Here is a 27,133-nt window from a genome sequence, read left to right as displayed (position 1 = left end):
GCAAACACTTACACATGCAAGTAGTCTTACTGATCTCAATGAGACTACTCATGCATGCTTATAGTCAAGGCAAGGACTGCTGGGACTACATTTTTAAACAAGGGAGCCTAAAGGTAGTCACCTAAATTAGCTCTCAAAATCCTGATTTTGTTACACAAAACATGGATTTAGGTCTCAAAAACTGATAATTCCTAACAATATTAATAAATATTGATATAGAAGCCTAATTTTAGGCCTACTTGCTTATAAATGTGGTACTTGGTAACTTGTTAATGTTCACAGAGAAGAGATATTATTTAAAAAATAAATGATTACCATTATATTTATTTAACCTCAGTCTCCCATGTGTTCAATAAAATCAGTCTTAGTTATTTGTTTTTACTTGAAACTCCAGTTTTTTTCCCCCAAAGGTAACATAAGTGAAATATTTAGGGTAAGATATTTTGGCGTACTAAGTAATTCTATAGCCAAGTGATTAATCGACCCAAATACCACACAAAAAACCCGGAACTGCTAAAATGAACATTCTTTTTGTGGCAATTATGATGAACTTTTTCTGGAAAACTATATAGGGTTATGAATCACAAATAACCCAGTGCTGTACCTTCTATGTGGAGAACAAGTCTCTCTGCTCCTAAGCCATTACCGTGTGAATATCTATGACTAATATTTTCATCACATGAAGAAACATACAAACTAATAAAACTCAGTTTTTAGAGATGAAAATAATTATTTGGTAAATTTCAACTATAATCTGGTAAATTGCTATATTATATATTCTCACATAGAAATAGTGTCAAGGGAACCCAGAGGTTTTGGAGTTCCTTTAACCACTAAAAATTCACCTCCTCCCTATCTGAACGATCCAAGATTTTAGTTTGGAGAACTGGGCTGGAAATCTGCCAAGAACCACCACATGATAATCTTAATCACATTTCAGCACATGAGATCTCAACCAAAACCAGGAAGTGCAGAGGAATGTGTAAATGCGAAATATTATTTTCTGTATTTTAAGAGATTAAAAAACGTTTTCATATATGAAAAAGGGGTTGGTGTGATCTGAGTTTGAGGAAAATTTTGGTCAGTTTTTATTTAATACAAACCATTTCAACCATCCCTGTTTATTTTATTATTTCCAAAAGTTTTGTATTGGTTACCAAATACCCAGGAAAAATAAAATCTCTCATTGAAAGAAATGAAAACATTCCACTCGATGAAAGGTAGGAAAAAAAACCAACATATTGATCTACAAACACACTAATATTTCTAACCTAAAATTACCATTCTTAAACTCAAGTAGAGGGTGCCAGTCATGTATACAGCACATGATAAGAAAATCTTTGCCAATACTGCATTTCTCTAAAGCTGCCCTTTTGCATTTCAGACATATAGAGCAACATTCTAAGACCTGGGAGAATCTCTCACTTGAATCAATTGAATGTGGGCAGACTTTTTGCAGGCTTCAATTGCACACACAAAGTAGGCCAGCCAAAGTCCCCTTTAAAAATAAAGTCAGCACAAATTAAACTATTAAATCCCCCTTTTCCATACAACTGGATAGCGAGCCTCTCAGTTCTTGAGACTGAAATGGAGCTGAATGACTCCTTTCAAGAATTTCATTACCATGGAGTTCGAAAATACCTATTTCCGATGGATGGGTAGATGAAATGCCAAAATTGCCACCAAGTGCACTCTCAACTAATTAAGTGAAAAATCAGAAACCTCAAGGTGTAACAGGTACTCAGAGTTGTCCTGTATACAAACCATTTTCACTTGAATTCCCCAGGCTAACAATCATATTGAGAACCACTTCTATTTGGCCAAATAGGACGCTCTGATGGAGGGCTTTCTATTATTAAGCAAGATTTGCCAGACCACCTCTGAATATCATTTCTCTCCTCGTCTAACTATCCAGTATCCACGAGATGCAGGGAGATGAGTGCTGGATGTGAAATCTGGCTGTGATACTGAGTCAGGAGGCCAGATGAAGAGGAAGAGATATGGGAGGCTGGACTGATAACGCAAGGAGGTCAGAGAACCACCATTATCTAGGCCATGCTCGAGGAATGAGAATAAGCCTGACACAATACAATTTCAGCTAGAGAATGACTTGTGGGATGATCAGAGTTGGAGGAAAAGCATACAGGAGTGCTGATTCCCAGCGCAGGTGAAAAGCATTGATCACCACTGGATCACTGTCCTGGACACAGAAGTCAAAATGAGTGCTTGCTGGATGCTGCAGGAGGATGACCTGGATGGCTAAATCTGGAACCAGTGGGCCTTCGCCTCTAGGATCTATGTCCTTTCCTGGGGTAGTCCCACTGCCTTACTGGAAAGGAGGACTGCCCAAAGAAACACCTATAGGGGGCATCCCTGTACAGCTGGCATATAAATTCCCAAGGAACGCAAAGTAGTCAGGGCATCCTTAAAAGAGCGCAGGGTCTCATTGCGCTTTTCCAAAAACAAAACCTAACCATCGAAAGTTACGTCCTCAACAGTCTGCTGGACCTCAGGTACAATGCCTGAATTCTGCAGCCCTCAGGAACCTCCTCATGGTCACAGCCAATGCCATAATTCTGGCTGAGGTATCTGCCAGGTCTAGAGATGACAGTAAAGAAATCTTGGTTCCCATAAGGCTTTCTCCAACGAATGCCTTAAACTCTAAGACTTTTAGCAGCTTCTCTGCAAACTCAGACATGGGCACCCAATTAACAAAGCCATATTTAGAGAGCAACATCTGTTGGGTTGCAAACCACATCTGCAGGGAAGAGAAAATATAAATGTTCCTCCCCATTAAGTCCATCCTTTTGGACTCTTTGTCCGTAGATGTAGATTTATGTCTTCCCTGTCATTTGCTGCCGTTATCTCAAGAGAGTTAGGGGTTGGGTGGGAGTAGAAACCCTGCATGGGAACAAAGTATCACTTCTCTGAACACTTCGCTGTGAGAGACAACAAAGCAGGAGTATTCCAGAGGGCCTCTGCAGACTCCAAAAGAGCCTCATTTAACCAGGACTACTCTTCCTGGAGCGGATGGTTGGAGAACATCCAGCAGCTTACGCATATTGTCCTGCAGAAATTCCACCTGGATACCTAAGGTAGCCTAAGGTCCTTATGTCTTAAACTGCTCAGGCATCTACGGAGGAGGAGGAGGAGCCTGGCACAGATGAGTCATCCAGAGAGGATGAAGAGGTGGTTTGCTGTGCCAACCACAGGTCCTGGTTTTGCACCACAGGATCTGGTTAGTCACACCTGAGCCATTCTTTTTAGGTTAGAAGTCTGAGGAACTGACCCAGACTGAGGTGTAAACAGAGGCGGTTTTGGAACAAATTGATAAATTAAACAGTACTAAGTCACCAGAACCAGATGGTATTCGCCCAAGAGAGTTATGAAGGAACTCAAATATGAAATTGCAGAACTACTAAGTGTGGCATATAGTCTATCATTTAACTCGGCTTCTGCACCTGGTGACTGGTGGATAGCTAATGTGATGCCAATTTTTTAAAAAGGCTTGAGACGTGATCCAGACAGTTACAGGCCGGTAAGCCTAACTTCAGTACCAGGCAAATTGGATGAAAGTATAGTAAAGAACAGAATTATCATACACATTGATGGACACAATTTGTTGGAAAAGAGTCAACATGGCTTTTGTAAAGGGAATTCATGCCTTACCAATCTATCAGAATTCTTTGAGGGGAACAAACAAACATGTAGACAAGGGTGATCCAGTCAATATAAGCAGTCATGGGATAAGAGAGAAGGTCCTGTCATGGATCAGTAACTTGTTAAAAGATAGGAAACAAAGGGTAGGAATAAATGGTCACTTTACAGAATGGAAACTATAATGGGATTCAAAAAAGGACTAGATAAGTTCACGGAGGATAGGTCTATCAACGGCTATTAGCCAGGATGGTCAGGTATGCAACCCCATGCTCTGAGTGTCCTTAGACTGTTTGCCAGAACCTGGGAGTGGATGGCAGGCAATGGATCACTGGATGATTGCCCTCTGAAGCACCTGGAATTGGCCACTGTTGGAAGACAAGATACCGGGCTAGATGGACCATTGGTCTGACCCATTATGGCTGTTCTTATGGATAACCCTGGAGGCCCAGAGGGAAAAGGCTCAGCAGTCGCTTTTAGCTGTGGTTTGGGAATGAGAGCCACTAATGGGACTGGTGATCTCGCTCTGGAGCAGATCGAAGAGTAAGACCTCAAAAACCGAGGTGTGTCATAAGGAGGACACTGGGCAAAAGGATATGGCATTGGTGGTCAGTAGGCACCGGGTCAAGACCCCCAGTCCCAACTGCAGGAATGATGCCAACCTTGGTACTCAGGCATCAGACATCATAGATCACCATATTGGGTGATGACAGAGAGGATGACCACTCTAACCAGGACCTCGAAGGGTCTCAAAGATTCTCTGGTGACAACAGGGACGTCAGCCCCAATAGGGTGAACAAATGATCTGACCAATCTGAAGCACAACATGTGGCATGATATCAGTGGTGAAAAGGGAGAGGGAATCAGCACCAGCAGTACTGAGTAAGTCATGCTCCCACACAATACCAGAGAAGGCACCTGCACAGGGGCTGTTAAGGTTCCTTCCCCACTCTGAACTCTAGGGTACAGATGTGGGGACCTGCATGAAAAACCTCCTAAGCTTATTTTTACCAGCTTAGGTTAAAACTTCCCCAAGGTACAAACTATTTTACCTTTTGGCCCTGGACTTTATTGCTGCCACCACCAAGCGTCTAACAAATATATAACAGGGAAAGAGCCCGCTTGGAAACGTCTTTCCCCCCAAAATCCTCCCAAACCCTACACCCCCTTTCCTGGGGAAGGCTTGATAAAAATCCTCACCAATTTGCATACGCGAACACAGACCCAAACGCTTGGATCTTAAGAACAATGAAAAAGCAATCAGGTTCTTAAAAGAAGAATTTTAATTGAAGACAAAGTAAAAGAATCACCTCTGTAAAATCAGGATGGTAAATACTTTACAGGGTAATCAGATTTAAAACAGAGAATCCCTCTAGGCAAAACCTTAAGTTACAAAAAGACACAAAGACAGGAATATACATTCCATTCAACACAGCTTATTTTATCAGCCATTTAAACAAAACAGAATCTAACGCATATCTAGCTAGATTACTTACTAAGTTCTAAGACTCCATTCCTTTTCTGCTCCCAGCAAAAGCATCACACAGACAGACTTTGTTTCTCCCCCCCTCCAGCTTTGAAAGTATCTTGTCTCCTCATTGGTCATTTTGGTCAGGTGCCAGCGAGGTTATCCTAGCTTCTTAACCCTTTACAGGTGAAAGGGTTTTTCCTCTGGCCAGGAGGGATTTTAAAGGTGTTTACTCTTCCCTTTATATTTATGACAGAGGCCAAGGATGGTACCGAGTTTGACAACAAGATCTGCTGCCAGGCAATGACAGTGTAGACGGGGCAATGACACCCGCATCAAGGGGGCCTTCAGTGTTGGGCACAGCATCAGCCTCAATTCCACAGCCTGAGATGTGGACAGTGCGAACTGCAGTGCAAAGAAACTCAGCACCTCTGCAACACAGTCAGAAGATGCCAAGGGAACAAAGGAAGATGAAGCAGTAGACATAATGGCACCAGAAGCATCCTGAACTAGTGGAGAGTTAGAGACTGAGAGGCAAATCAGGTCTGAAGCCACCTGATATGCCAATGGCATGGAGACAGTCAGCGCTGGTGCTTACATCATCAGTACCAGATTCAATGGATGCCCCATGACTAGACCTGGAGTCAACAGTATGAGCTCTCACTGATCTCAGCGCAGTACTAGGGAATGATTGGATGGACCTGCTCCATCCCATGTGCCGGAAGGAGTCAGTGCTGGGCAGCACTCCTCTTGAAAGGTGATGAAGAGTTTCCACAAACCATGGCACTCGGGTTGCCAACCCTCCAGGACTGACCTGGAGTCTCCAAGAATTAAAAAAAATGTCATGTGATGAAATCTCCAGGAATACATCCAACCAAAATTGGCAACTCTACATGGCACGGTCCCCTTTAGTCTTATGGGACCTCTTTCTTGCCACACCAAATGAGGGACAGTGACTCCTCTTCCTACTGGGAGAAACAGCAGGGTCTGAATTTGGAGCAGCATCACTTGCTGGTTACATAGGTGACCGCCAATCGGACGAGTGCCTTGGTGTTGAAGCAGGCCTTATGGCCTGCTCCAGAAGGTGCTGCTTCAGCTGTATGTCTCTCACCACCTGAGTTCTCTTGTTGAATGACTTACAGATGAAGCACTATTCCTTTGTGTGTCCCTCACAGAGACACAACAAGCACCTCATGTGGGGATCGCTATTGGGGATAGTCCCTCCTTGCAATGGACAATGTTTGAGCCCTGATGAGGGCATCACACAGGGCAGACAACTACTCAAACTAACACTAAACTAAACCTAAAGTACCACTAACTATTATATAGAATAAAACAAGAAAAACCTCTCAGAAAACCGAGACTGAAAATGCGAGGTGAACACACCTCACTGAGCTCTGACTCTAGCTGCAGGAGGTGAGAAAAAACTTGAGGGGGATTGGGGCAATGCCACCCTTATATAGCCAGAGGAGGGCTAGGGCAGCAGGGTATGAGTGCCATTCTGTGGGTATTTCTGGGCAAAGTTCTACGGCTTTGGTGCGCTGGATGCACGCTTATATGAAATACATGGCTGAATCTACTCAGAGAAGAACTATTCTTAACTCATTAGCTGGGCAAACATGGATTTGTTTAAATCACAGCCCAAGAGCTGAGGGAAATTCTTGTCTTGTTCTAAGAGAAACCATGGAGACAGTATCACTGAGATGCAACTTGGATGTCCCACAGAAGTTTTATTTGTGTCATTGACACACACTGTACCTCTGTGCACCGGAAACCCCATATTCACCGCGGTGATCTGAGTATGATAGGTTTGGTACAGAGTATGTCTTGCGAGGTATCGTTTAAAAAGTCTTGATTTGCTGAGCATTAATATCCTGTTGGATTGTGTGCACTATCATTTTATGTACAGTTATGAAGTATTGCTATATATGTTAATGAAATATGTTGTGAGGTTGAGGCCACTATCTCTGGCCAGACAGGCATTGATGGCCCATCAAGAAGAATCTGCTATCCCAGAGACTCCTTGGAGAGGGCATGTACGCAATGAGGGCTGTCTAACTGCCATGTCACAGCAAGGATCTTTCTAGTTTCTGGAAGGAAGTATAAAAGAGGGACAGTGACATCACCACTTGGCCTCTCTCCTCCTGCATCTCCACACCTGGAAGATAAAGACTTTGAACTGGGGAGATGAGTCCTAGGCTGAAAGCGAATACAGCCTGTGTATTAAGGACTATGAGCTGTTTGTAACATCTATTAGGGTGAGAAAAGCTGTTTGATTCAAATCTTGCTTAGTCTGTTAAAGTTAGAATTTAGGTCTGCAAATTTATTTTAATTTCTTAATCAACTTTGCTCTCTATGCCTGCTACTTAAAATCTAGCTTTCTGTAGTTAATAAGTCTGTTTTATATTTTACCTAAAACAGTGTGGGTTTAGTTGAGGTGCTTGGGGAATCTCAGCTCAGATTAACAAGGGCTGTTGCACATTCACTACCCTTTGTTGGAGTGGTGAGCTAATTAATGAGTTTACACTGTCCAAGGGAGTCTTGAGCAGTATGAGAGGGTATACGTCTGGGGGCTGGGGTGATTGGCTGGTGCTTCTCTCATTATGATTCATGAGTGGCTGAGAGAGCATTCCTGCAATTTAGTTCGGTGTGAATCTCCACATGCTGATGGCTGAGTGATCACAGCCCCTGGAAGGGTTTGCTGTTTGTCACTTTTATTGCGCTGAGAGAGACAGCCCAGACTGGAGAGTTTAGGGGGCACAGCAGTCCCACGTTCCAGGTTGTACCCCAGGGATCCCATCACAAGTACTGAAAGGATTTGGTAGGCAAACATCTGGCAGAAAAATCTGTGACACCAATTCATCATTACTTACTACTATTTTTGTTTTATTGTTTACATCAAAAAGGTATTTAAAATAAATATATAGTCAAAATGGATTGGATATCAAATTATTCCCCATTAGAGCAGCAGTACTATACTTACTGAGGCAGCAATGAATCTCTAATGAGACACAGAAGCTTGTTGTTTGAGACAAGGCTCTCCTCTTTCTCCTCAGCCATGACCTCGTGGCTCACAAGCAGTGATGTGGTTTCTGAAAGCAACCGCAAGCTGAAGAGTCTCCATTCCACTTGAAAATAAATGTGCCAAGAATGTGACCACACTGAAGTCTAATTAAAACAAAATGTGGAATTCATGGAAATTTTAGTTGATGTGGCCATGTACTTACCATTCTGACTATGGACCAAAGAAATTAAGGGTGGGAGGATATAGTCCACAACCTAAAACAGAGCATTAAAAAGATCTGGTTTAGATCATTCAGAAAGAAAAAATAGAACTCAGAAATATATACATAATCTGTTTATTCCACTGCTAGAGTCTTTAATCAAAGGGATGAACTGAACAATCATGGAAATTCATCCATAATCACACTTATTAGGCCACCAAGTTCACTTTGATCTAGTAAATCACTATAAAGTCATAGATAACATCTGTATATCAAAAACAGTAGTATCAATGTTGGCACAATTTACTGAGAATTCTTTTTAGTTTAAAAAGCAGAATTTGGTGCCGAATTTAGATATTAAAGAAGCTAAAATAAAATTACCACGTGTATTAATCCCCATGCTCCAATCCATAAACTAATCAGATGGGATTAGGAAGAAATTTCCTCCAATGATAGTTAAGGTACATTGTGGAATTTTCACACCATCCACACCTAAGCATTCATCATCATCAATTTCAGAGAGAGGATACTTCAACTAGATAAACCATTGGTTCTTTCCAGTACAGTCATCCATAGGTTCCCATTGAGATTCAGATTTAGAGACTGAAGTCTTGAATTTTGAAAAAAATGTACTCCAATAAAATGTTTCTATATTCCCTAGAGTCACTGAGCAATATATTCCAGTCTGATATATCAAGTCCCCTCTTTAGTGAAATGATAGCTTATTTTCATCTTAAATTTTATGCAAATTCAGCCTTCTAACAAGAAAAAAAAAGTTATTGGGAATGGAAAACTCAACAGGAGAAGAGATGAAAATCATCAGAAGCAATACAATACAGTAAACTAATCTTGAGCATCCAGGGCAGGTCACAGATCCTAAAACTGAGAAGTTAATATTACTAGTTAATCATTTCAGTAAACTACACAAGTCAAATAATGAAAAACTTTCAAGATAACACCACCACAAAAAAAAAAATCTAGTGCCAATTTGACCATGCCACCATAAGATGGGTGTCTCAATTGCCCTGAACAGAATGTAAGATATGATGTTTTAAAAATATGTATTTGTGGCTAGCTTCTTAGTTAGTATAAATCAGTTTTGTTCCACTGAATTTATTTGAATGTTACAAAAATGGCACATTACAATGGTTAACAATTCATTGTTTGGAGACGAATCATTTCATTTCATTTCATAGAGCACTCAAAGCCTTAATAATGTATAAGGTGCATTTTTCAATACTTCATCATTATGAAATCTTTCATAGCCTTTACAATACATATATAATAGAATAAGTAATAAAATGACTTAGCACTTCATAGCGCCTTTCAATGGAGGACTTTAAATTGCTTTACGAATGCTAACTAAGCAAGTCTCACAACAGACCTGTGAGATGGGTAAGAGTGTATGGGATCACTTCTTCTGCCACTTAACACAGCTGCTTTTAGTTGAAAGAATGTATCTCTTTTGGTCAATTCAGATCCTAGTTTAGGAATGCTCCTGGATTCCTTGCTGATGCTACTTCTCGCACAGAAAGCATTATTCACAGATGCTGCTATCATCTCTGGCTGGCTAGGAAACACCATCATCTTATGGCAGACAATGACCTGGTCTCAGTTATACATGTTTTCACCACCTCCTGCCTGGACTACACCAATGCCATACACATCAGCCATTAGGAAACTTCATTTACTATAGAATGTTGTAATGTGTCTCCTCAGCAACACAGGCTACTGTGAGCGTACCAAACCTACCTCCTCTACTCTGTACCCTGGCTTCCCATAGAATATTCAATCAAATTCAATGTCTTGGTCCTTATCTTCATGGTGCTTTATTGCCTGGGCCCAGCATATCTTAAAAAAAAGCCTAAAGATCCAGGATGAAGGTCATGGTTGACAACTTTCCCCCTCAGTCACAATGGAACTTTCGACCATAAGTGTAAAATTCATCTGTGCAAGAGACAGAGCTTTCTTGGGGGCCAGTTCAAGAACATGGAATGAACTCCCCCAGGAATTAAGCACTATCACAAACCTCACCACCTTCCCACTCCACGTGTAAGGTGCACTTCTTCAACCTTGCCTTCTCTAACAAACACAGAGCATAGCATACATACTAAAACAAAAATAATTGTAAAATAACCCAAACCTAAAAAACACATCACCAACAAAAAATACAGACCAAAAGAAAACACTACACTGCATGCACAAATCCCCCATAGGGCGAGAATGAAAGGAAGAGCAAACCATATATGACAGATGACCAACACACCTTGTAATATGCTACTGGAAGGTACCCAGATAATAGAATGAGGAAGACATTATAAGAATTTATACGCAATAGACAAGACTGGATTCCTACACCTCAGGCAGGAGAAAAGGTTAGTCAGTCTTCCATCATATAGTAGAGAGGGGAAAGCCCACTGATAATATTGTGGAACATGAAGGGGACAGACAGCTTTGTTTCCTTCCTTTGTTTCATCTACTCTTTTCTACATACATATGAAGAAATGGAGTCTATGCACATGTAGTGGGGAAGGGCGTAGAAATGGAAGAGTGCTGCCACGATGACATGCTCCCTTTCCCCTTATGCAGGGGCTTCTTGGGGTTCCAGTTCCAAAGCTTTGCAGGGAACCAAAACTGATGCATTATCCCCTCTTCCTCCTTTACAAAACTTGCAGACAGAACATGCAGTAAGAAATACTGCTTCCTTTCTATGCTGTGCAAGCCTCTGAAAGAGTCATGGGATGGGCAGGTACTTGGGCACCTGAGGTCAAGAGAGCTCCTGACAGAGTGACCCCTGCAGAAGCCAGAGGGGCCAGTGGTAACTTGATAGCAGGGTCTCTGGTGGCTCATTGTGAGGTTTACGGGGAGGTAGGATCCCTGGCCTATTCTGTGGACATCTAGGGAAACAACTCTCTGATATGCAAGAATCAAATAGAAAATAAGCAATTTCAGGGAGTGTCTATTCCTGTGTGGATTAGTCCCATATAAGGGAGTACTGGGCCAATAGATAGGTAAAATGATTTTTCTTTTTGTTTAAAAGGAATGTTCTTGTTTTTTTAAAAAAGGTTAACAAACACCATCTTTTCTTAATTTGCTATTGGAAACTAAAACAATTTCAATGTTGTTGTTGGGGAGCAAATGTTATGCACCACTCAAGAAGGCTTTGGCTAATTTTTTTAATTCATGACACAGTGATGGTAGGCAACTTTGTCTAAAGGAATCATCCTAACCTCTGGGACCTATTGAAGATACACATTTCTGGCTAGTAAAAGGATATCCTAGTAACCATTTTTATATTTAAAGTATTGATCTGGAACTGTGAACATGTCTTGCTTCAACTTTTCAAAAAAGCTTTAAGTTCCTTTGGGTGCTGGCATTTATATTCATAGATTCCACTCATGCCCAACCTGTAGCAATTAAAAGATATCCCTTGAGTAACAGTATTTCTAAAAATATTTTGTATGCATCATGTAAGATGAGGTAGCACTTTCCTCTACAGTAATGGTAAGCTGTACTTCCCAAAATAATTAGCACACTAGACCCTGCAAGTAGTAAACTAATTACAGTTCACACTATTAGCGGCAGACGCGGTTACAGAATCAGTTATGATGGACTAAAACAGATCTCTTCAACCTAGCATACTAAATTCAGGGCACTTTCCCCACTATATATGGGGTTTGAATGGCCATTTATTGGACACTGGTACTGGTCTGGAGAAAGAGAAAACTTATCGATGGAAATGAAGCAGGCAAGTGACAGATTATTTTCTCAAAACTAATTGCTCATAAGCAATGGAAGTAGTTATTTTCAGTTAATAAATTTTTTTTTAAAAAAAGACATCCATTTGAAAACTGGGAAAGGATTCTGTCTGTATACAAAAGTGCCATACTTCATAAACTTTAACAAGCATTTGGGTGGACACAAAAATTAGTTCTGGTTATTGATAGTGATTGTTTGGATAAAGTAAACACTACCACAGAACTTTGCAAAACACCTGAATAAAACTTGAATATTTTTAAAGTGAAAAAAGTTGGGTTAAGTTAAAAACAAAACAAAAAACAAAAAAAAACCACCCACATGACTCTGCCCTTTCTTAGGCTGGGACTAAAATGGATTCTTGCAGCATTTTTGATCTACACTGAGCTAGGAAACAAATGAAGGGTTTGTCTACATGGCAAGTTACTGCTCAGAAAACCAGGGCATGAATCTACAGTGAACCAGCTTGCGGTTTGGTGGACATTGCTACAGCACAGAGAAAGTACAGCTTAGTGATAATTTTGAAGTGAAGTGAAGTGGGATAGTCACTCCTCACTTTTTGTCACAATATGTTGCGGAGTATGTATATTAAAAGGCACCTGCCTTCTTGCTGCAATTTATTTCAGAAAAAAACAGACCTTATAATTTAATATAATGCACGGATAGAAGGTACTGAAATTTCAGTTAATATTTTGAAAGAAACATGCATCGCTTTTATGGAGGTCACACTAAAAAGCACAGAATCATTATCTTAAGAAACAGTATGCTCTTGGAATGGTGTCTAACCATCAATTTACATGCTGATACGCGTCTGAGATAACATTCACTTGAATTCACTCCAGATCTCTACTTAACTACTTCTGCAATTCTGCCTACAGTGAATTGAGTTGACTTAAAGATAAACTGTATATCCCTGTTCCACTTCCCATAACCTCTATCTACTTATCTATCTGATTCCAATCTACTAGTGGGGAGGACCAGACTTTCTTGACTGTTTGGCGAACACCCATATATTGTGGGTTGTTTACTGTAAACTATTCAAAACCAACAACAACAACAACAGGGATTTTAATTCCAGCTCATCTATTTTTGTTGTTGTTGTTAGTTTTAGTATTTTTAGTTCTTACAACTTCACAACTTAACAGTCTGCTGAAAACACACACCCTGAAAGGGGATTGGAGAACTGAGACACAGTTTTTCATCTCTAGACCACTTGTTCACGTCAGTTCAGCTTAGTTTGTTAATGACCAAAGGCTGTTGCAATTTGATGGCTGTTGAGTTTGGTGATTACAGTCCAATTTCCAGTTACCAAGTATCCATATAATAATAAAAAATCAACACCATAACCAACATTAATTGGTACTCTTGGTAGCAGTCTCATGAGAAAGAACAAGGATTGAATGACCTTGAAGACTGAAATACCCTTTTACTCTTAGAGGTGGATCTCTTCAGGTCGTGGTTAAGGCATACTGGCAGAACAAAGTGGGGAAACTTCCACTGATGTTCAGTGCTGTTCTTGTTCTGCAGCTAAAGTGGTCAATCCAGTTCTTTTGGCATACAAAATCATTTTAAAAACAAATAAATTTCCAGAGCTAATTTTGGACAAAACATCTGACTCTTTTTGCACCTTTTCAACTATTTGGACACAATAAATTGAACCTGAACATATCTGTTCACCTTTTAAATTTAGATCTTTCTATAAACGAACAAATCTTTTTCAATCAAAAAATAAATTAAAACTTTTTTCTATTTTCTGACCATACATATTTTAAGTCATGACCCTAATAACTACTGACTACTTGAAACATTCCGTTTATTAGTGGGAATTCAGCCAGTATGTATGCAATTGTTTCATGTTCTGCCAGGACTTACTGTTGAGCAGTGGAGTGTCAATAAGACTGGATGCTGTGTTACCACTTCGAATGCTGATAAGGTGGACTTAATCAGTTCTTCTGATGCAGCTTGACCTGTTCATAAAAGAATCATTGTCTTTCTTTATAACATGCTACAGTAAGAATCATAGGTGCTGGAGCTAGAGGTACTAGGGGTGCTGCCACACCCCCTGATTTGAAGTGGTTTCAATCATATATAGGGTTTACATTTGGTTCAATGGCTCTCAGCACCCCCACTATACACATTGTTCCAGCACCCCTGGTAAGAATAGATTCATATAAAGATATGAGAATGCCATAGATGAACTTACCTACCGCTCCATTTAAGTTAGTTTCTCCCGAAACTATTGATTTGATAAAATTCTGTAGAAAAAATAAGTAAAATATACACATTCAAAACAAGTTTAGAAACAAAGAACAACAAATGTTTTACACTCAAACATGCACCTCATAGCATCCTCATTAAGACTATGCTGTCCTCAATCATATTTAATATTTTTCATATATGAACGTTGAATGCATTTGTATTCTAGTTCTCATGACATAATTTTGCAGTTCTGTAAAGGTGCTACATACTCAAAAGTACTGTACAACGAGGCCCATTAACTCGACTAATGTCAAGAAGTTTCCAGATAAATAGGAAGCAATTAAATAGTGTAGTTTATTAGTAACAGAGCCTGCATTTTCTAAAAAGAGAGACTTAGAACTTTCTTGGATACTGTTATGTTAAAATAACTCATGAAAAAGACCAAAAACCCTCTGGAAAATGTAATTTTCTGTAATTGGGGCCATCTTTTTGATCTCCACACATAGTCCATATTGTATGGATGCACTTACATGCAGGAGTACATAGAGAAAAGCATACTTTATAACCTACATAAATCATCATTCTGAGGAACAGTGAGCATAAAATATTAATGATTTGAGATAAGGAAATATGGAACTATTATTCCCACTGTTCTTGGGCTATTTAAATCATTTCGTCTCGTCTGATTTCACTTTTATGCATGTATATATCTTTCACAGGGGAGGCAAAGGATGTGCTATTGATACTTACTTGCGACAGAAGGAATAATTCTCAGCAGAATTTAATACACTATTACTTATATTTATCAAGTCAGAGTTTTATTGCACAGACAAAAGATGTTTTGGCATCATCCTTCTGACCTTCAGGTTATACACCTCATTTCAATCAATATTATGGTAAAAGCTTTCAAATAATTTCATAGAACTACCAGTTTCTGTCCTGTGGATGTGAATGACAAATTGTATTTCTATAATATTGTTAGAAGTGCATCCAAAACATATTACCTTTTCCCTAATACCTAAGAAATGCATACAGGAGTTTTCTAGCTGCAACAACAGCATTATATCTTTGTTTTTAAACGATTACAGAGCACATCATAGAAGAATGGTTACTTATCTTAAAGTAACTGTGGTCCCTTGAGATACTGTCAAGTGGATCCCTCTGTAAGTGCACACATGATTCATACACGTGAGATTGATTGTTTTTTTTTTAAATAAGCAGTGTCCATCAGAAGGAGTGACAGTCTGGATGGTTTACTCCTGTCAATGTACAGAGTCCTGGCTACATCTAGTATGTGTAATTTCTTTTCTCGCAGTGCCAAATGAGGTTTCAGGAAGAAATGCAAGTTGATAGATTAGTTCAGATGAATTTATAAGACCACTTTAGAGGTGAATTTCAGGTGAGGTCTTAGCACCACCTTGTCCCTATGGAATGTCATTTGGGGAGGTTAAGCCATAAACACCTGAAGCTCACTCACTCTTCTGACTGGAGTGATTGAGACTAGGAGATTCACCTTCCCAGTGAGGTGATGTAGGGAGCATTCTGAAAAAGGTTCAAAGGGAGACTCCATGAGTCTAAGGAGGACTATATTGAGGTCACAGACAGGAAATGGTTCTCTCACTGGTGGGGGTGTAGTAGCCCTTTAAGAAGTTTCAGTAGCATAGCATGAGAAGATTAGGGCTGGGCAGGAAACAGGTTTCCCATCCTGAGAGAATTTTTGAGATTTCAATTTTTTTCCCATCCCACATCTACTCAAAAATTTTGATTTGGATCAATCAAACTTGCTTATTTCAATTTCAAACCCTCCCCTCCCCCTGCTATTTTTTAGTCCAAATTTCTAAAATTTCAAAACAAAAAAAAGTTGTTTTGACTGGAAAAACTGAAGCTTTTCATTTAAAATATGTTGAAATATCCCATTTCAACAATTTCAAAACTTTTCCCCCTGAAATTTGAGTCAGGATATTTGTCAAAACTTGCCTTAGTTCACAGTTTAGGTTTCTACAAATCAGTATTTGGGGGGAAAAATGATTCATCAAAATTCCTGACCAACTAGAGAGGAGAAAGATGGGTGACATGCTAAAATTGCTGAGAGGCTGACTTTACTAGATTTGAGCAGAAGACCAGCCTGCGTAGGGTGTCAAGGACCTTTGGTAATGAGATCTGGATTTTTTGGACTACCCGTATCAAAAACTTCTTCCATTTTGAAGAATACGTTATCTAGTAGATGTCATTTTGTTTTGAAACAGGGTTTCCTGGACCTGTAGGGAGAAGCCATTATCTGTGTTACTGAGCCATCCAATAGCCACAACATGAGGTGCAGTGACGATGGTTCTGGGTGGAGTAACTAGCCATGGTTCGGTGAGACAAGTTCCAGGTGCTGTAGGAGTTGGATTGGAGGCTGGGCATCTGCAGTAGATCTGTCAGCCACATCAGTGTTGGCCAGTAAGGAGCCACCAGAATCAGGGGAAATCATGCAAAGGCATACCAACAAGCCTCTATTCCCCTGAAGGAGGAAGGCATCTGGTAATGAATCTGGACTCAGGTCTCTTCTAGAGCAAAAGTTATGACATTTTGCATTACCATTGGGGCAGATAAATCTATTGTTGGGAATCTCCACTAATGGAATATCAGTTCTGTAATGCATCTGGCCATTCATGGCTGGCCACAGACTGCTTGCCCAGGAAGCCTGCTAACTTGTTGCTGAATCCTGTTGTTGCCCTGTTCTGATGGCATCAATTTCAGAAGTTGATGACTTACAGGCAGAAGGGAAAAAGAGCAGGTGCTCTTGCTTGTTTATGTAGTGCATGGCTGTTGTGTTGTCTGTGAAAATGTACAAAGAAGGAATTATGGAAGACATGACGTGGCACACGGCACATGTGCAGACTTAACAGACACTGCTATTAAAAAAACTCCTCAATCTAGCATGCACAGAGCACATGTGTACCTAGAGTTGGATCCACGCTGACATATACTCAAAGAACAATTATTCTGGATGAACATCAAGGTATAATAAATTTCCTTTTTTCACAGAAAATGAACTTATCATTATGTCTGCCTGTTCATTTGAAGAAAGCTTCAAACAAACTTTCAACTAATTTCATCTACCTTTCATCTAATTTCTTTACAGGGAGGGTTTTGTTTGTTTATCTGTGACAAACTAAAAACTGTCCATTTTGGGAAATCCATAATCTGTGCTGCTTTCTCACTCACTGAATTGAGCCAATTGGTATATATCAGTCTGTTCTGAATGGCTTTCCAGGATATCATTATCCATCCTCATGTTATGTTTAATTGAAGAGGGACAGGAGACAAATCAAGTCCAGTGCCAAAATTCCTACTTTAAAGTCAACATAGCTTGATCCTCGCCATCCATAATCTCTGCCACTAGGTGATCAGGTGCAGAAGCTCTAGGTTTATCCTATCTGATGGGAGAGGGTGTGAAGAGCAAGTTACTCACCCTGTGCAGTAACTGTGGTTCTTCAAGATGTGTTCCCCCAATGGGTGCTCCACTCTAGGTATGCTTGCACCCCTGGCACCTCAGATCAGAGATTTTAGGTAGCAGAGTCCGTTCAGCCCACCCATGCGCTCGCTCCATCTTGTGCCCTGCATCAGGGCTATATAGTGCTGAATGGGTGAACAGCCCTCAGTTCCTTCTCTAACTCAGAGCTCACTGGAAAGAACTGCAAAGCAGAGGGGAGGAGGGCAGGTAGAGGAGAACCCATAACGACACACACCTCAAAGAACCACATTACTGCACTGGCTGAGTAACCTTCTCTTCAAGTAGTGTCCCGATGGGTGTTCCATTCTAGGTCTCTGCAGAAGTACTCCTATGGGAGGTATGGGGCTTCAGTGTAGAGTCTAGAACTGTGGATAAGACATTGGAGCCAAATATGGCATCAGACGGTGAGTCATGAGTGACTGCATAATGTTCAGCAAATGTTTGAGCAGATGTCCAAGTCACTGCTCTGCATATTTCTACAACAGGAACATTTTTGACAAAGGCTATGGAAGTGGAGAGGGATCTCGTGGAGTGATTTTGTATTCTAGAAGGATGTTGAAGATTGTGAGAAGGATAGAAGTAGGTAATGCAGCTTGATATCCAGCTAGAGTCTCTTTGTTTGGAGACTGAGAATCCCTTAGATCTGTCCACAATGGAGAGAAATAGTCTGGGAGATTTCCTGAAGGGCGTAGTCCTATCTAAATAAAAGGCTAGTGCTTGCCTTACATTGAGTGTGTGCAATGTTGCATCTCTTTTTTCTTGGTGCGGTTTCAGAAAGAAAACTGGGAGGTGGATAAGTTGGTTTATGTGGAAGTATTTATGTCCACATATTTTCAGTAGGAACTTGGGATGCGGTCATAATGTGACCTTGCCTTTAAAAAAAGACTGTAAAGAGGGGGTATGCAATTAGAGCCCCCACTCTCTCCTACTCTTCAGGCAGACGTAATACTACTAGAAATTCAGTTTTCATAGAGAGGTGTTGAAGGGAGCAATGGCCATGGGTTCAAACGAAAGTCTTGTTAGACACCTGAAGACAAAATTGAGGTCCCATGTCAGTGTGGGGCATCTGATTTGTGAAAAGAGATTACCCAGACCTTTGAGAAACCCTCTGGTTGTGGGATGAGTGAAAACAGAATAACCCTCTATCTGATGAGGGAAGGCCGTGACAGTGACAAAGTGCACCTTGACGGAGCTTAGAGATAATCCTGACTTTTTTAGTTCTAGATGGAAATGCATACAGGAGACCTCTGTCCCATTGTGAAGTATTGCATGGTTTATTACAAAGGTGCACACCACCATGTGTCCCAGTAGCTGGAGACAGTCTGAGGGCTGACCCGGACTGTTAAGACTAAATTGATCAGAGTGTTGAATCTGTGCGAGGGGAGGAATGTTTTGGCTTCTACTGCATTCAAGAAGGCTCCTATGAACTCCAGATGTTGTACTGTAGTTAATGTGGACTTTGGGATATTTAATTGTAGTCCCAGTCAGAGAAATAGGGCCATGACTTTTTGTGTGACCATCACACCCTCGCTGAAGAAGCGTGATATGAGTAGGTAATTGTCTAAGCATGGAAAGATCAGAATTCCTTGTTTGCGAAGATGTACTGTTACCACAGAAAGGACCTTTGAGAACACCCTGGGTGCAGAAGATAGGTCAAATGGGAGCATATTGTATTAAAAGTGATCCTAACACAGAGTAAATCAGAGAAACCTTCTGTGGGATGGCTGGATCACAATATGGAAGTAAGCAACCTGCAGGTCGAGAGCTGAGAACCAGTCCCCTTGGTCCAAAGATGGAATTATTGCTGTGAGAATTACCATTTTGAACCGCTGAACCTTCACAAATCTGTTCAGTGATCTTAGATCTAGAATAGGTCTCCAGCTGCCATTCTTTTTCAGTACCAGAAAGTACTTGGAGTAGATTTTTCTCCCTCTATGTTGTTTGGGAACTGGTTCTATAGCATCCAGGTTCAAGAGCGAGTCGATTTTTGGTCGCAAAAGGTGCTCATGAGAAGGGTGCCTGAAAAGGGAAGGGGGGGGGAGAGAAAAGGGAGGGAGGTAAAATGGATAGAATATCCTGTAGATATTATCTCCAACACCCACTTTTCCGAAGCTATGTGCTCCCAGTTTTGACGAAAAAGAGCAAGGTGGTTGCCGAAGGGTGGGAGACGTGCAGATTGTTAGAACAGATAAGGATGGGTGTGGTAATTCGGGCCCTTGACCAACCTACCAAAATTGATGTTTAGATATAGAGGGTTATGAAGTGAATGCTTGTGTACTTTTCTGCAATCTCTTGTGCTGGGTTTCATAAGGTTGAGATTGAGTAGGCAATGATCTCTGCGCCATCTGGGATTCACTGAATCTTCTTTTGTATGCAGGTAAGTAAATTCCCAACAAGCGCAAGGTGGCTCTAGAATCTTTTGATATGTGGAGGGATTCATTAATTTTCTTGGTGAACAACTTTAATCCTTCAAACGGAAGGACCTCCACCTTATGCTGGATTTCCTTTGAAAAGCCAGACAGCTGAAGCCAGGAAGCCCTCCTCATGGCCACCACTGTGGAGATGGAACGAGTGGCTGTGTCAGCATTGGCTAGAGAGGCCTGCAGAGATGTACTTGCAAGGAGTTGGCCGTCAGCAATGATCATCTGAAATTGCTCCCTCTGGTCTGTTGGAAGATGGTCAATAAAGGCATTTCAGTTTGGAATAATTAATATATTATACTTTGCCATGAGAGCTTGGTAATTGGCTACCCTAATCATAGAGTAGCTAATCAATATGTTTTTTGCCCAAATAAATCAAGACATTTAAAATCCTCATCATATGGCATTGATTTAGCATCGTGCTGTCTATCATGTATGTTTACAGCACTGACAACAAGGGAGTTTGGGGATGGGTGTGAAAATAAAAAGTCTGAGCCCTTGGAGGGAACGTAGTATTTTTCCCCCTGCTCTTACAGGTGAGAGGTGTTGTTTCTGAGGTATGCCATATTATTTTCACTGAATTCAGGAGGGCCTTGCTAATCGATAACGGAATATGGAGAGATGAGAAGGTGTGCAGGATGTCAAGTAGCATGTGTTGCAACTCCTTAACCTCTTCTAGCAGAATTTTGAAGGAATCCGCTAGCCTTTTGATAAAGTCTTGAAATTGTTTGAAATTGTGCGCCGAAGTTGGTGGAGGAGGCATAATGGCTTTATTAGGAGAGGATGAAGAGATGTTGGTCACAGATATAATCTCCTTGTCTAATCTTGCTTCCTGTTCCTCAAAGGTCTCCTTTTGTAGATAAAAAGCTCTAGAGAGAATCTGGAGAGGAATGCCTTCTCTTCTCCTGGTGAGAAACACTAGGGGCCCTCGAGAATTGCTGGCAATAAGCCACCCAGGGGTTCCAGTAAGACCACTCATTTATTTGGTGTATGCAAAATGACTGGTTAAGCCAAGCCACAGCATTCTTAACCATGTTCAAGGCACAAAGATCTCCAGGAATTTGAGTCACTTTGCTTTCCTCAACCATGTGTCATGGTTTGTGGCTGCCCATATTGGACAAAGTGGACTGTCTCTAAAATGCCAACAAAATCCTACTGCAGCACAAATTCCATGTCCAATATGAAACCGGTTGAGAAGGCTCCATTGCCTTCATGGTAAATCACACCCAGGTTGATGCTGAGTTGGGTCTGAGACAAGATAATTATTTGTCACTTTCTCTGTGGACCATGAAGCTTGCCACATGTCCTCTCCTGTAAATCCCTCAGCTGGTAAACTTATCCACAATGAGCACCGTGAGGCCAGATGACCATGTGGTGGATTAAACAAGCCTTTAATTAATGGTAGATGTGGCATATCACACAATTTCACCATGAGCTTTGTTATGCTTTCCTCTCTGCGTACACTGGGTGGAACAATAGTGCAGAGAACCAGTAACCAAGGTAGAGGAGTAGATTTAAGTGTGCCTGAAATAATACGCATGGTGGAATTAAGTTGTACATCGATCATTCTTGTGTGAGACGAGCAAGCCTATACTGGAGTGCAGTACTCTGCAGCTGAATAACAGAGTGCCAAGGCCGAAGTGCGCAGCATTTGGATATTGGCACCCCCAAGTCGTTCCGGCCAGTTTTCCAAGCAAATTGTTGCGCGTTTCGACCTTAGTTGCTGCTTTTGTAAGATGGTCACAACGTGAGAGTTCTATTCAACATGATGCCTACATAGACCAGATATGAATCATGCTTTATTCGCTAAACATTGAGAACTATATTCAGCTCGCGGCCTGCTTGTGCATGATCTAAGTGGAAGACACCCAACACACTTGGTATCAGGCAACAAAAACAATCGGTCACCATACATGCATTCAAAACACTCAAGTATGTCAAAGGAGTATAACTGAGTGCCGAGGCATATGTTATCTGCATAAAACTCATGAGATCTGGTATATGGTAGGTTATTCGAATAAAAGTTGAACAATGTCGGAGATAATACTGAGCCTTGTGGGAAGCTGTTCTTCTGGTGCTTCCAAGCACTTGTTCTTGTAAGGCCACCGATGTGGTGCAAAAGACATGGATATGGGCATCCAAGGGCATCCATACCAACTGGGTGAGCTGTATCTCTCAAGACAGTAAGCTGGTTCTGCAGGGGTGGAAAGCTCCCTGATAGTGGAAAGGAAAGCCTTGGACAGAAATGTGAGAAATTGATGAGAAATCATCATCATCGTCATCCTCTTCATCGCTTGGCAGAGGTGGAGCAGTTATGGAAGCTATGGTAGACTCTGTCAGTACTGCGTGTCTGTCCAGAGAGCGAGAGGTGGTCAGTACTGGGAACGTGTTGATGCCGAGCAGGAGAGACTCAGGCATTTCTGAAACCACCAAGACCCTAGAAAAGCACAATTCCTGTGGTACCGGGATGGTGGGCAGTACTGCTGAAGTAAGATAAGCAGAAGCAACTGATGTAGAAGGTGCTGATGGTACTGGAGGTCTCTTACACTCTGATGAATGACCAGTAGGTATTGGTCTGGCCTTCTACGGCGCTAAAGTACTAGGTACCGAGGCCCTAGGGGACTCTGTTGGTACCGATTTTAGAGCTGTTTTCTCTCTACCACTCCGTTCACCCAGCAGTACCAAACTTCCGGATCCCAAACTCTTCGAGTCCTTAGGCTTTCTGGTGATGACAATACCTGAGGCACTTGCAGCTTCCTAGGTACCAAGCTGGAGATTGGTGGGTGCCAACGTGTTCGACCTGGCCGGGGATCGTCTCTTCGTGGTAGATTCTTTACCCAAGGAACATGAAGTCTGCTTTCTGGAGGCTTTTTGAGAGGAATCCAGGGATTTCCTCTTCAAAGCCATGGGGAAATGTCATGCAAAGAAGTTGATGGAGTAGGCCTTCTCAAAGACCGCTGTACAGGTAGGGTCTCGGGGCTGCGGTCAGAACTCTCCATCGTAAACAGACACAGTTTTAGTTCATGGTTCTTTCTGGCCCTTTACTTTAATTTCAGGCAGAAATAACACTTTTGAGGGACGTTTAACTCCCCGAGACGGCGTATACAGGATGAATGTTCATCATGGACTGGGATACACTCGACAGGAAAGGCAATGTTTAAACCCAGGGGAGCCAGAAATACCCTTTTCAGGTTCCCCTTCCCTACAGGGAACAACCAAGAAAAAAAAATTGTGGATGCTATTCTAATAAAAAAAATTATAAACTCCTAAAGAAAAGGAAAAGGGAGTACTAGAACTAGTGGAAACTATGAACTAATTATTTCAAACAAGAGGAAAAAAAATACAAGTGAGGTAATTTCAATTTGGATGCTGCTGAGGCAGTTGAGAAGGAAATGGAGGGCAGTTTGCCTGCACAGCACTATATAACCATGTTGCAGGACATGAGATGGGAGAGTGCAAGCGTAGGCCAAATGGGCACTGCTACCTAAACTGATCGGAGACGCATGGGGCACAAGCACACCTAGGGTGGAGCACCCTTAGGGACACTAATTGAAGAAGGTAGCGGCAGCTTCTTGAAACTTCACCTTCTTCCTATTCCAACACACACAAAAGGGACAGAGACAATATGGTCCTAATGATTTCCTGAGAGAGTTCCATGAGGAATTATTTTGCTAAACATATGCAAATTCTTCCATGCATCATCACCAGATCCTCAACTAATATAAACAGAAGTTTAAGAACAAATTTTACAAAGAATTCTTTCATCAATCACTATAGAAATTGTATTTAAAGAAGCCAAAAGGATGACCAATGCAAACCTTCATATATGGTTTCATCAGTTCACCATAAAGATAAAATATTGACTAGAGATAACCAGTTTGGGATAACAAAGAATTTGATAAAATCTTTCATCCTTCTCACCACCTTTTCTTTGAGGATGTAGTTGTGAAGTGGAATCAAGGAGAATTGAGAGTGCCCAGCTTCTTGCAGGATTAGGTCTGCATTATTTATGGCATTTAAGATTATATGAGCCATAGCAGGGGATACAAATAATTCTGAATTCAAGATTTCATAGGTAAGTGAAGGATGAACTGATATTTCAAAATTTGGCTTTAACTATAACAACATATATTTTAAGTTTACATATAAATAAATTTTATTTGGTTAATTATTTGGGATCTGGAAGCATTACTTTAAACTTTGTAGCTCAGAGATTTATTGATGAAAAATAAGAGAGTCTTTCATGTTTAAGTTGCTGGTTCAAATCAAGCCCAGTTAGTGACTGTAAATAGTTATTATCTGTCAGGAATTTCGTGACTATGTGAAATAATTTTTGAAGGGAAGATATTGGTTCTTTTCCAAAGACAACAAATGGCCACTTCACAAAACAAAAACTACAGCTAAAACTAGCTGGCCAATTTATTAGCTGTATTCGGGAAGCCAAAGAGCTTGGAAAGTGAACTAAAACTGATCTCTCTCTTACACACTTGAGGCAAGTTGGCAGGACAGTAGTGAGGAAACTTGCACTACAGTTGCATGAGCTGTAATTGATCTGTGGATAAAACAGAGGACTTTGATATCCACAAAGGTCAATCCAGCACCTTTCATAAAAATTAAATTCACTTACAAAAAGTTAAAGAGAAAAAAAAACAACTATGCAGTTTCACTTTTAAAATTTGGATTATTTTTTCTTAATTCTAATGCTCATCATTCTCAAAACAGTCTTTATGAACACTATCTTTTCAACCACAGACAGGTGCGGCTACACCAATCTCTAAGGAACAAGAAAAAATGAAACCGTAATATAACCAGTCTACAGTAAGAGCTTTTGCAATCTACCGTGGGAATAAATCACTAATTTAAACACTTTGTTGAAAATGTGTCCTTCAAAATATTTTGTTTGATCATGAAGTGCAACTTTTAAAATACACTTTTCTCATTTGATAGCGGCTATCACTTTTATACTAGAAACTAAAAATACAATTCAGAAGTACTACTTCATTTTAACTACAGTGCTGTATGGCATATTTGAAATCCTGTACAGTTTTTATTGTTCATGTCAAAGCTAGACAGCAGATGCTGAACATGACAAATGTCTTAGCTCTCTAGTTTATGCTGCTCAGCATTTCATCAACTAAATATAGTGCAAATGTACTGGCAAGGAGAAAGAGATAACATAATTCATGTGGGTCATATCCTTAAAACTAGAAAAAGCATGTGTCTTATTAAATATGACTGAACTGAAACAGGGTATTATAGTTTATCTTTCATAACACTTAGCGAATTATGCATTTATCAGAAATTATACAGTATCCAGAGCAGTACACTCAGTTATATGAAACTTCTAAATTATCTTTTTCATTATTTGAATGACCTTCATGACTTTTGATCTTAAATACGATTTCCATGGAGAAAGACATTGTATTAGGTTTTTGTCTTTTAAGCAAATATACTATTGGAAGACAATAAATTTTCTGCTAAGAACTCAAATTTAATATAGTCAAAATAAAAAAGTTACATAAAAAAAAGACAACCCCACTTTTATTTTAACTATCCTATACATTGTATAAGATTAATTCCCAGAAGTATACACATTCTTGATATACAAAATGTTAGTATAATTCAACTTGTTACTTACAAGCAAAGTTCCATAGTTAAAAAGAAACTCCTCGGTTACAATATGGGGACGGAATACCTATTTGAGCAGAGTTTTGGCATAAGATTAAATAATTAAAAAACATGATAAATGTAGCATATTTTACAGTGTGTTTAAAAAAGCAGAACATTTATTTTGTTTTTATCATTAGAATTGTCTAAACATAACTTCACAAATAGGGATCAAGTCTTCATTCTGTCACATAGTTGGAAACCCACTGACTTCAGTTAAAGCTGACTTCATGTAAAGACGACAGAATTTGGCCTAGTCCAATTACAATCAACATAAAGTGCATTTAAGGAGCACACGTTGGGTTATATTGTTTTCTAATTAAAAAAATAATTACCTGGGATGCCACAAGGTGAAGAACTACCGGCATCATGGGAAGGCACATCTTCAGCTGTTTGGCCTGAGTTGTTGATGGATGTTTACGTCCAGAGACATTAGCTAGGGCACTAAGAATATCACCTGTAACACACAGCAAATGAGTAAGATGTATCTCAGTCTACGTCAACATAATTACTTTAATTAAACAAAGGGGCTATTGACATTTTTTCTCATGTAGTCCGTATGAGGTTTCCCAGGCTTAACCTGAAGAAAAACTAATTCTGATTGTTCTTACAAACTGAACTACTTAAAGAGGGTTTGATCCTGCAAAGTGCTCGGCACTCTAGACTCAATCCAGAAAAAACACGTAAAAGTGCTTAACTTTAAGCACGTGAGCAGTCCAATTGATTTCAACTGATGCTTGCCAGTAAGTTGCTCTGATTCATGTGGATTTTCAAACAGAAGATATTCCTTTCTTCTCTAGATAGTAATTCAGAATGAGCGGCAAGGGGCATATCTGTTATCCTAAATGAAAATGTTAACCAGTTATTGCCAAAAATACTAACCCTTAGTTTCACAGTCTCCCACTACTGTGAGAAATTAATTTCTCCTTCATACCAAATGGGTGTAAGTGACAAACAAGAGAGCTGAGGCTGATTACTATGTTTGTCCTGTTTTATGCCAGTATAATTCCACTGATTTCAGTGGAATTATTTTTGCATAAAACTGGAGTAGTACGGTGGCATGCACGCTATTTTTCAAGGCAAGCAGCTGTCACTCAAATTTCTGTAACCACACTAACTCTGAACTCCACACTCCCCTAAAACCAAGAATAATTTCTGGTCCCTGGAAACAGTTGTAAATCAAGACTCCATCCCTTCTGAATCCCAAGGAGTCAAATACATATCAGAATGAACCATAGGAAGC

The 27,133-nt window shown here is 40.3% G+C and overlaps 1 protein-coding gene across 2 annotated transcripts in view; it reads right to left on the bottom strand.

Moving 5' to 3' along the window:
* The window catches only part of ULK4 (unc-51 like kinase 4), a 397,936-nt gene that overhangs the window by 223,369 nt on the left and 147,434 nt on the right, over positions 1 to 27,133 (bottom strand). For both annotated transcript variants that reach the window (XM_074945513.1, XM_074945514.1), the window contains exons 24-29: positions 26,226 to 26,347; positions 25,862 to 25,918; positions 14,309 to 14,360; positions 13,978 to 14,072; positions 8,353 to 8,404; positions 8,109 to 8,253 (exon numbers count right to left, since the gene is read on the bottom strand). In XM_074945513.1, coding sequence (XP_074801614.1) covers positions 8,109 to 8,253; positions 8,353 to 8,404; positions 13,978 to 14,072; positions 14,309 to 14,360; positions 25,862 to 25,918; positions 26,226 to 26,347 — 523 coding nt within the window. The remainder of the gene's footprint in view (positions 1 to 8,108; positions 8,254 to 8,352; positions 8,405 to 13,977; positions 14,073 to 14,308; positions 14,361 to 25,861; positions 25,919 to 26,225; positions 26,348 to 27,133) is intronic.

This window comes from Natator depressus, chromosome 2 (genome assembly GCF_965152275.1).
Source record: "Natator depressus isolate rNatDep1 chromosome 2, rNatDep2.hap1, whole genome shotgun sequence".
Lineage (NCBI taxonomy): Eukaryota > Metazoa > Chordata > Testudines > Cheloniidae > Natator > Natator depressus.
This window is presented reverse-complemented; position numbering and strand designations above follow the sequence as displayed.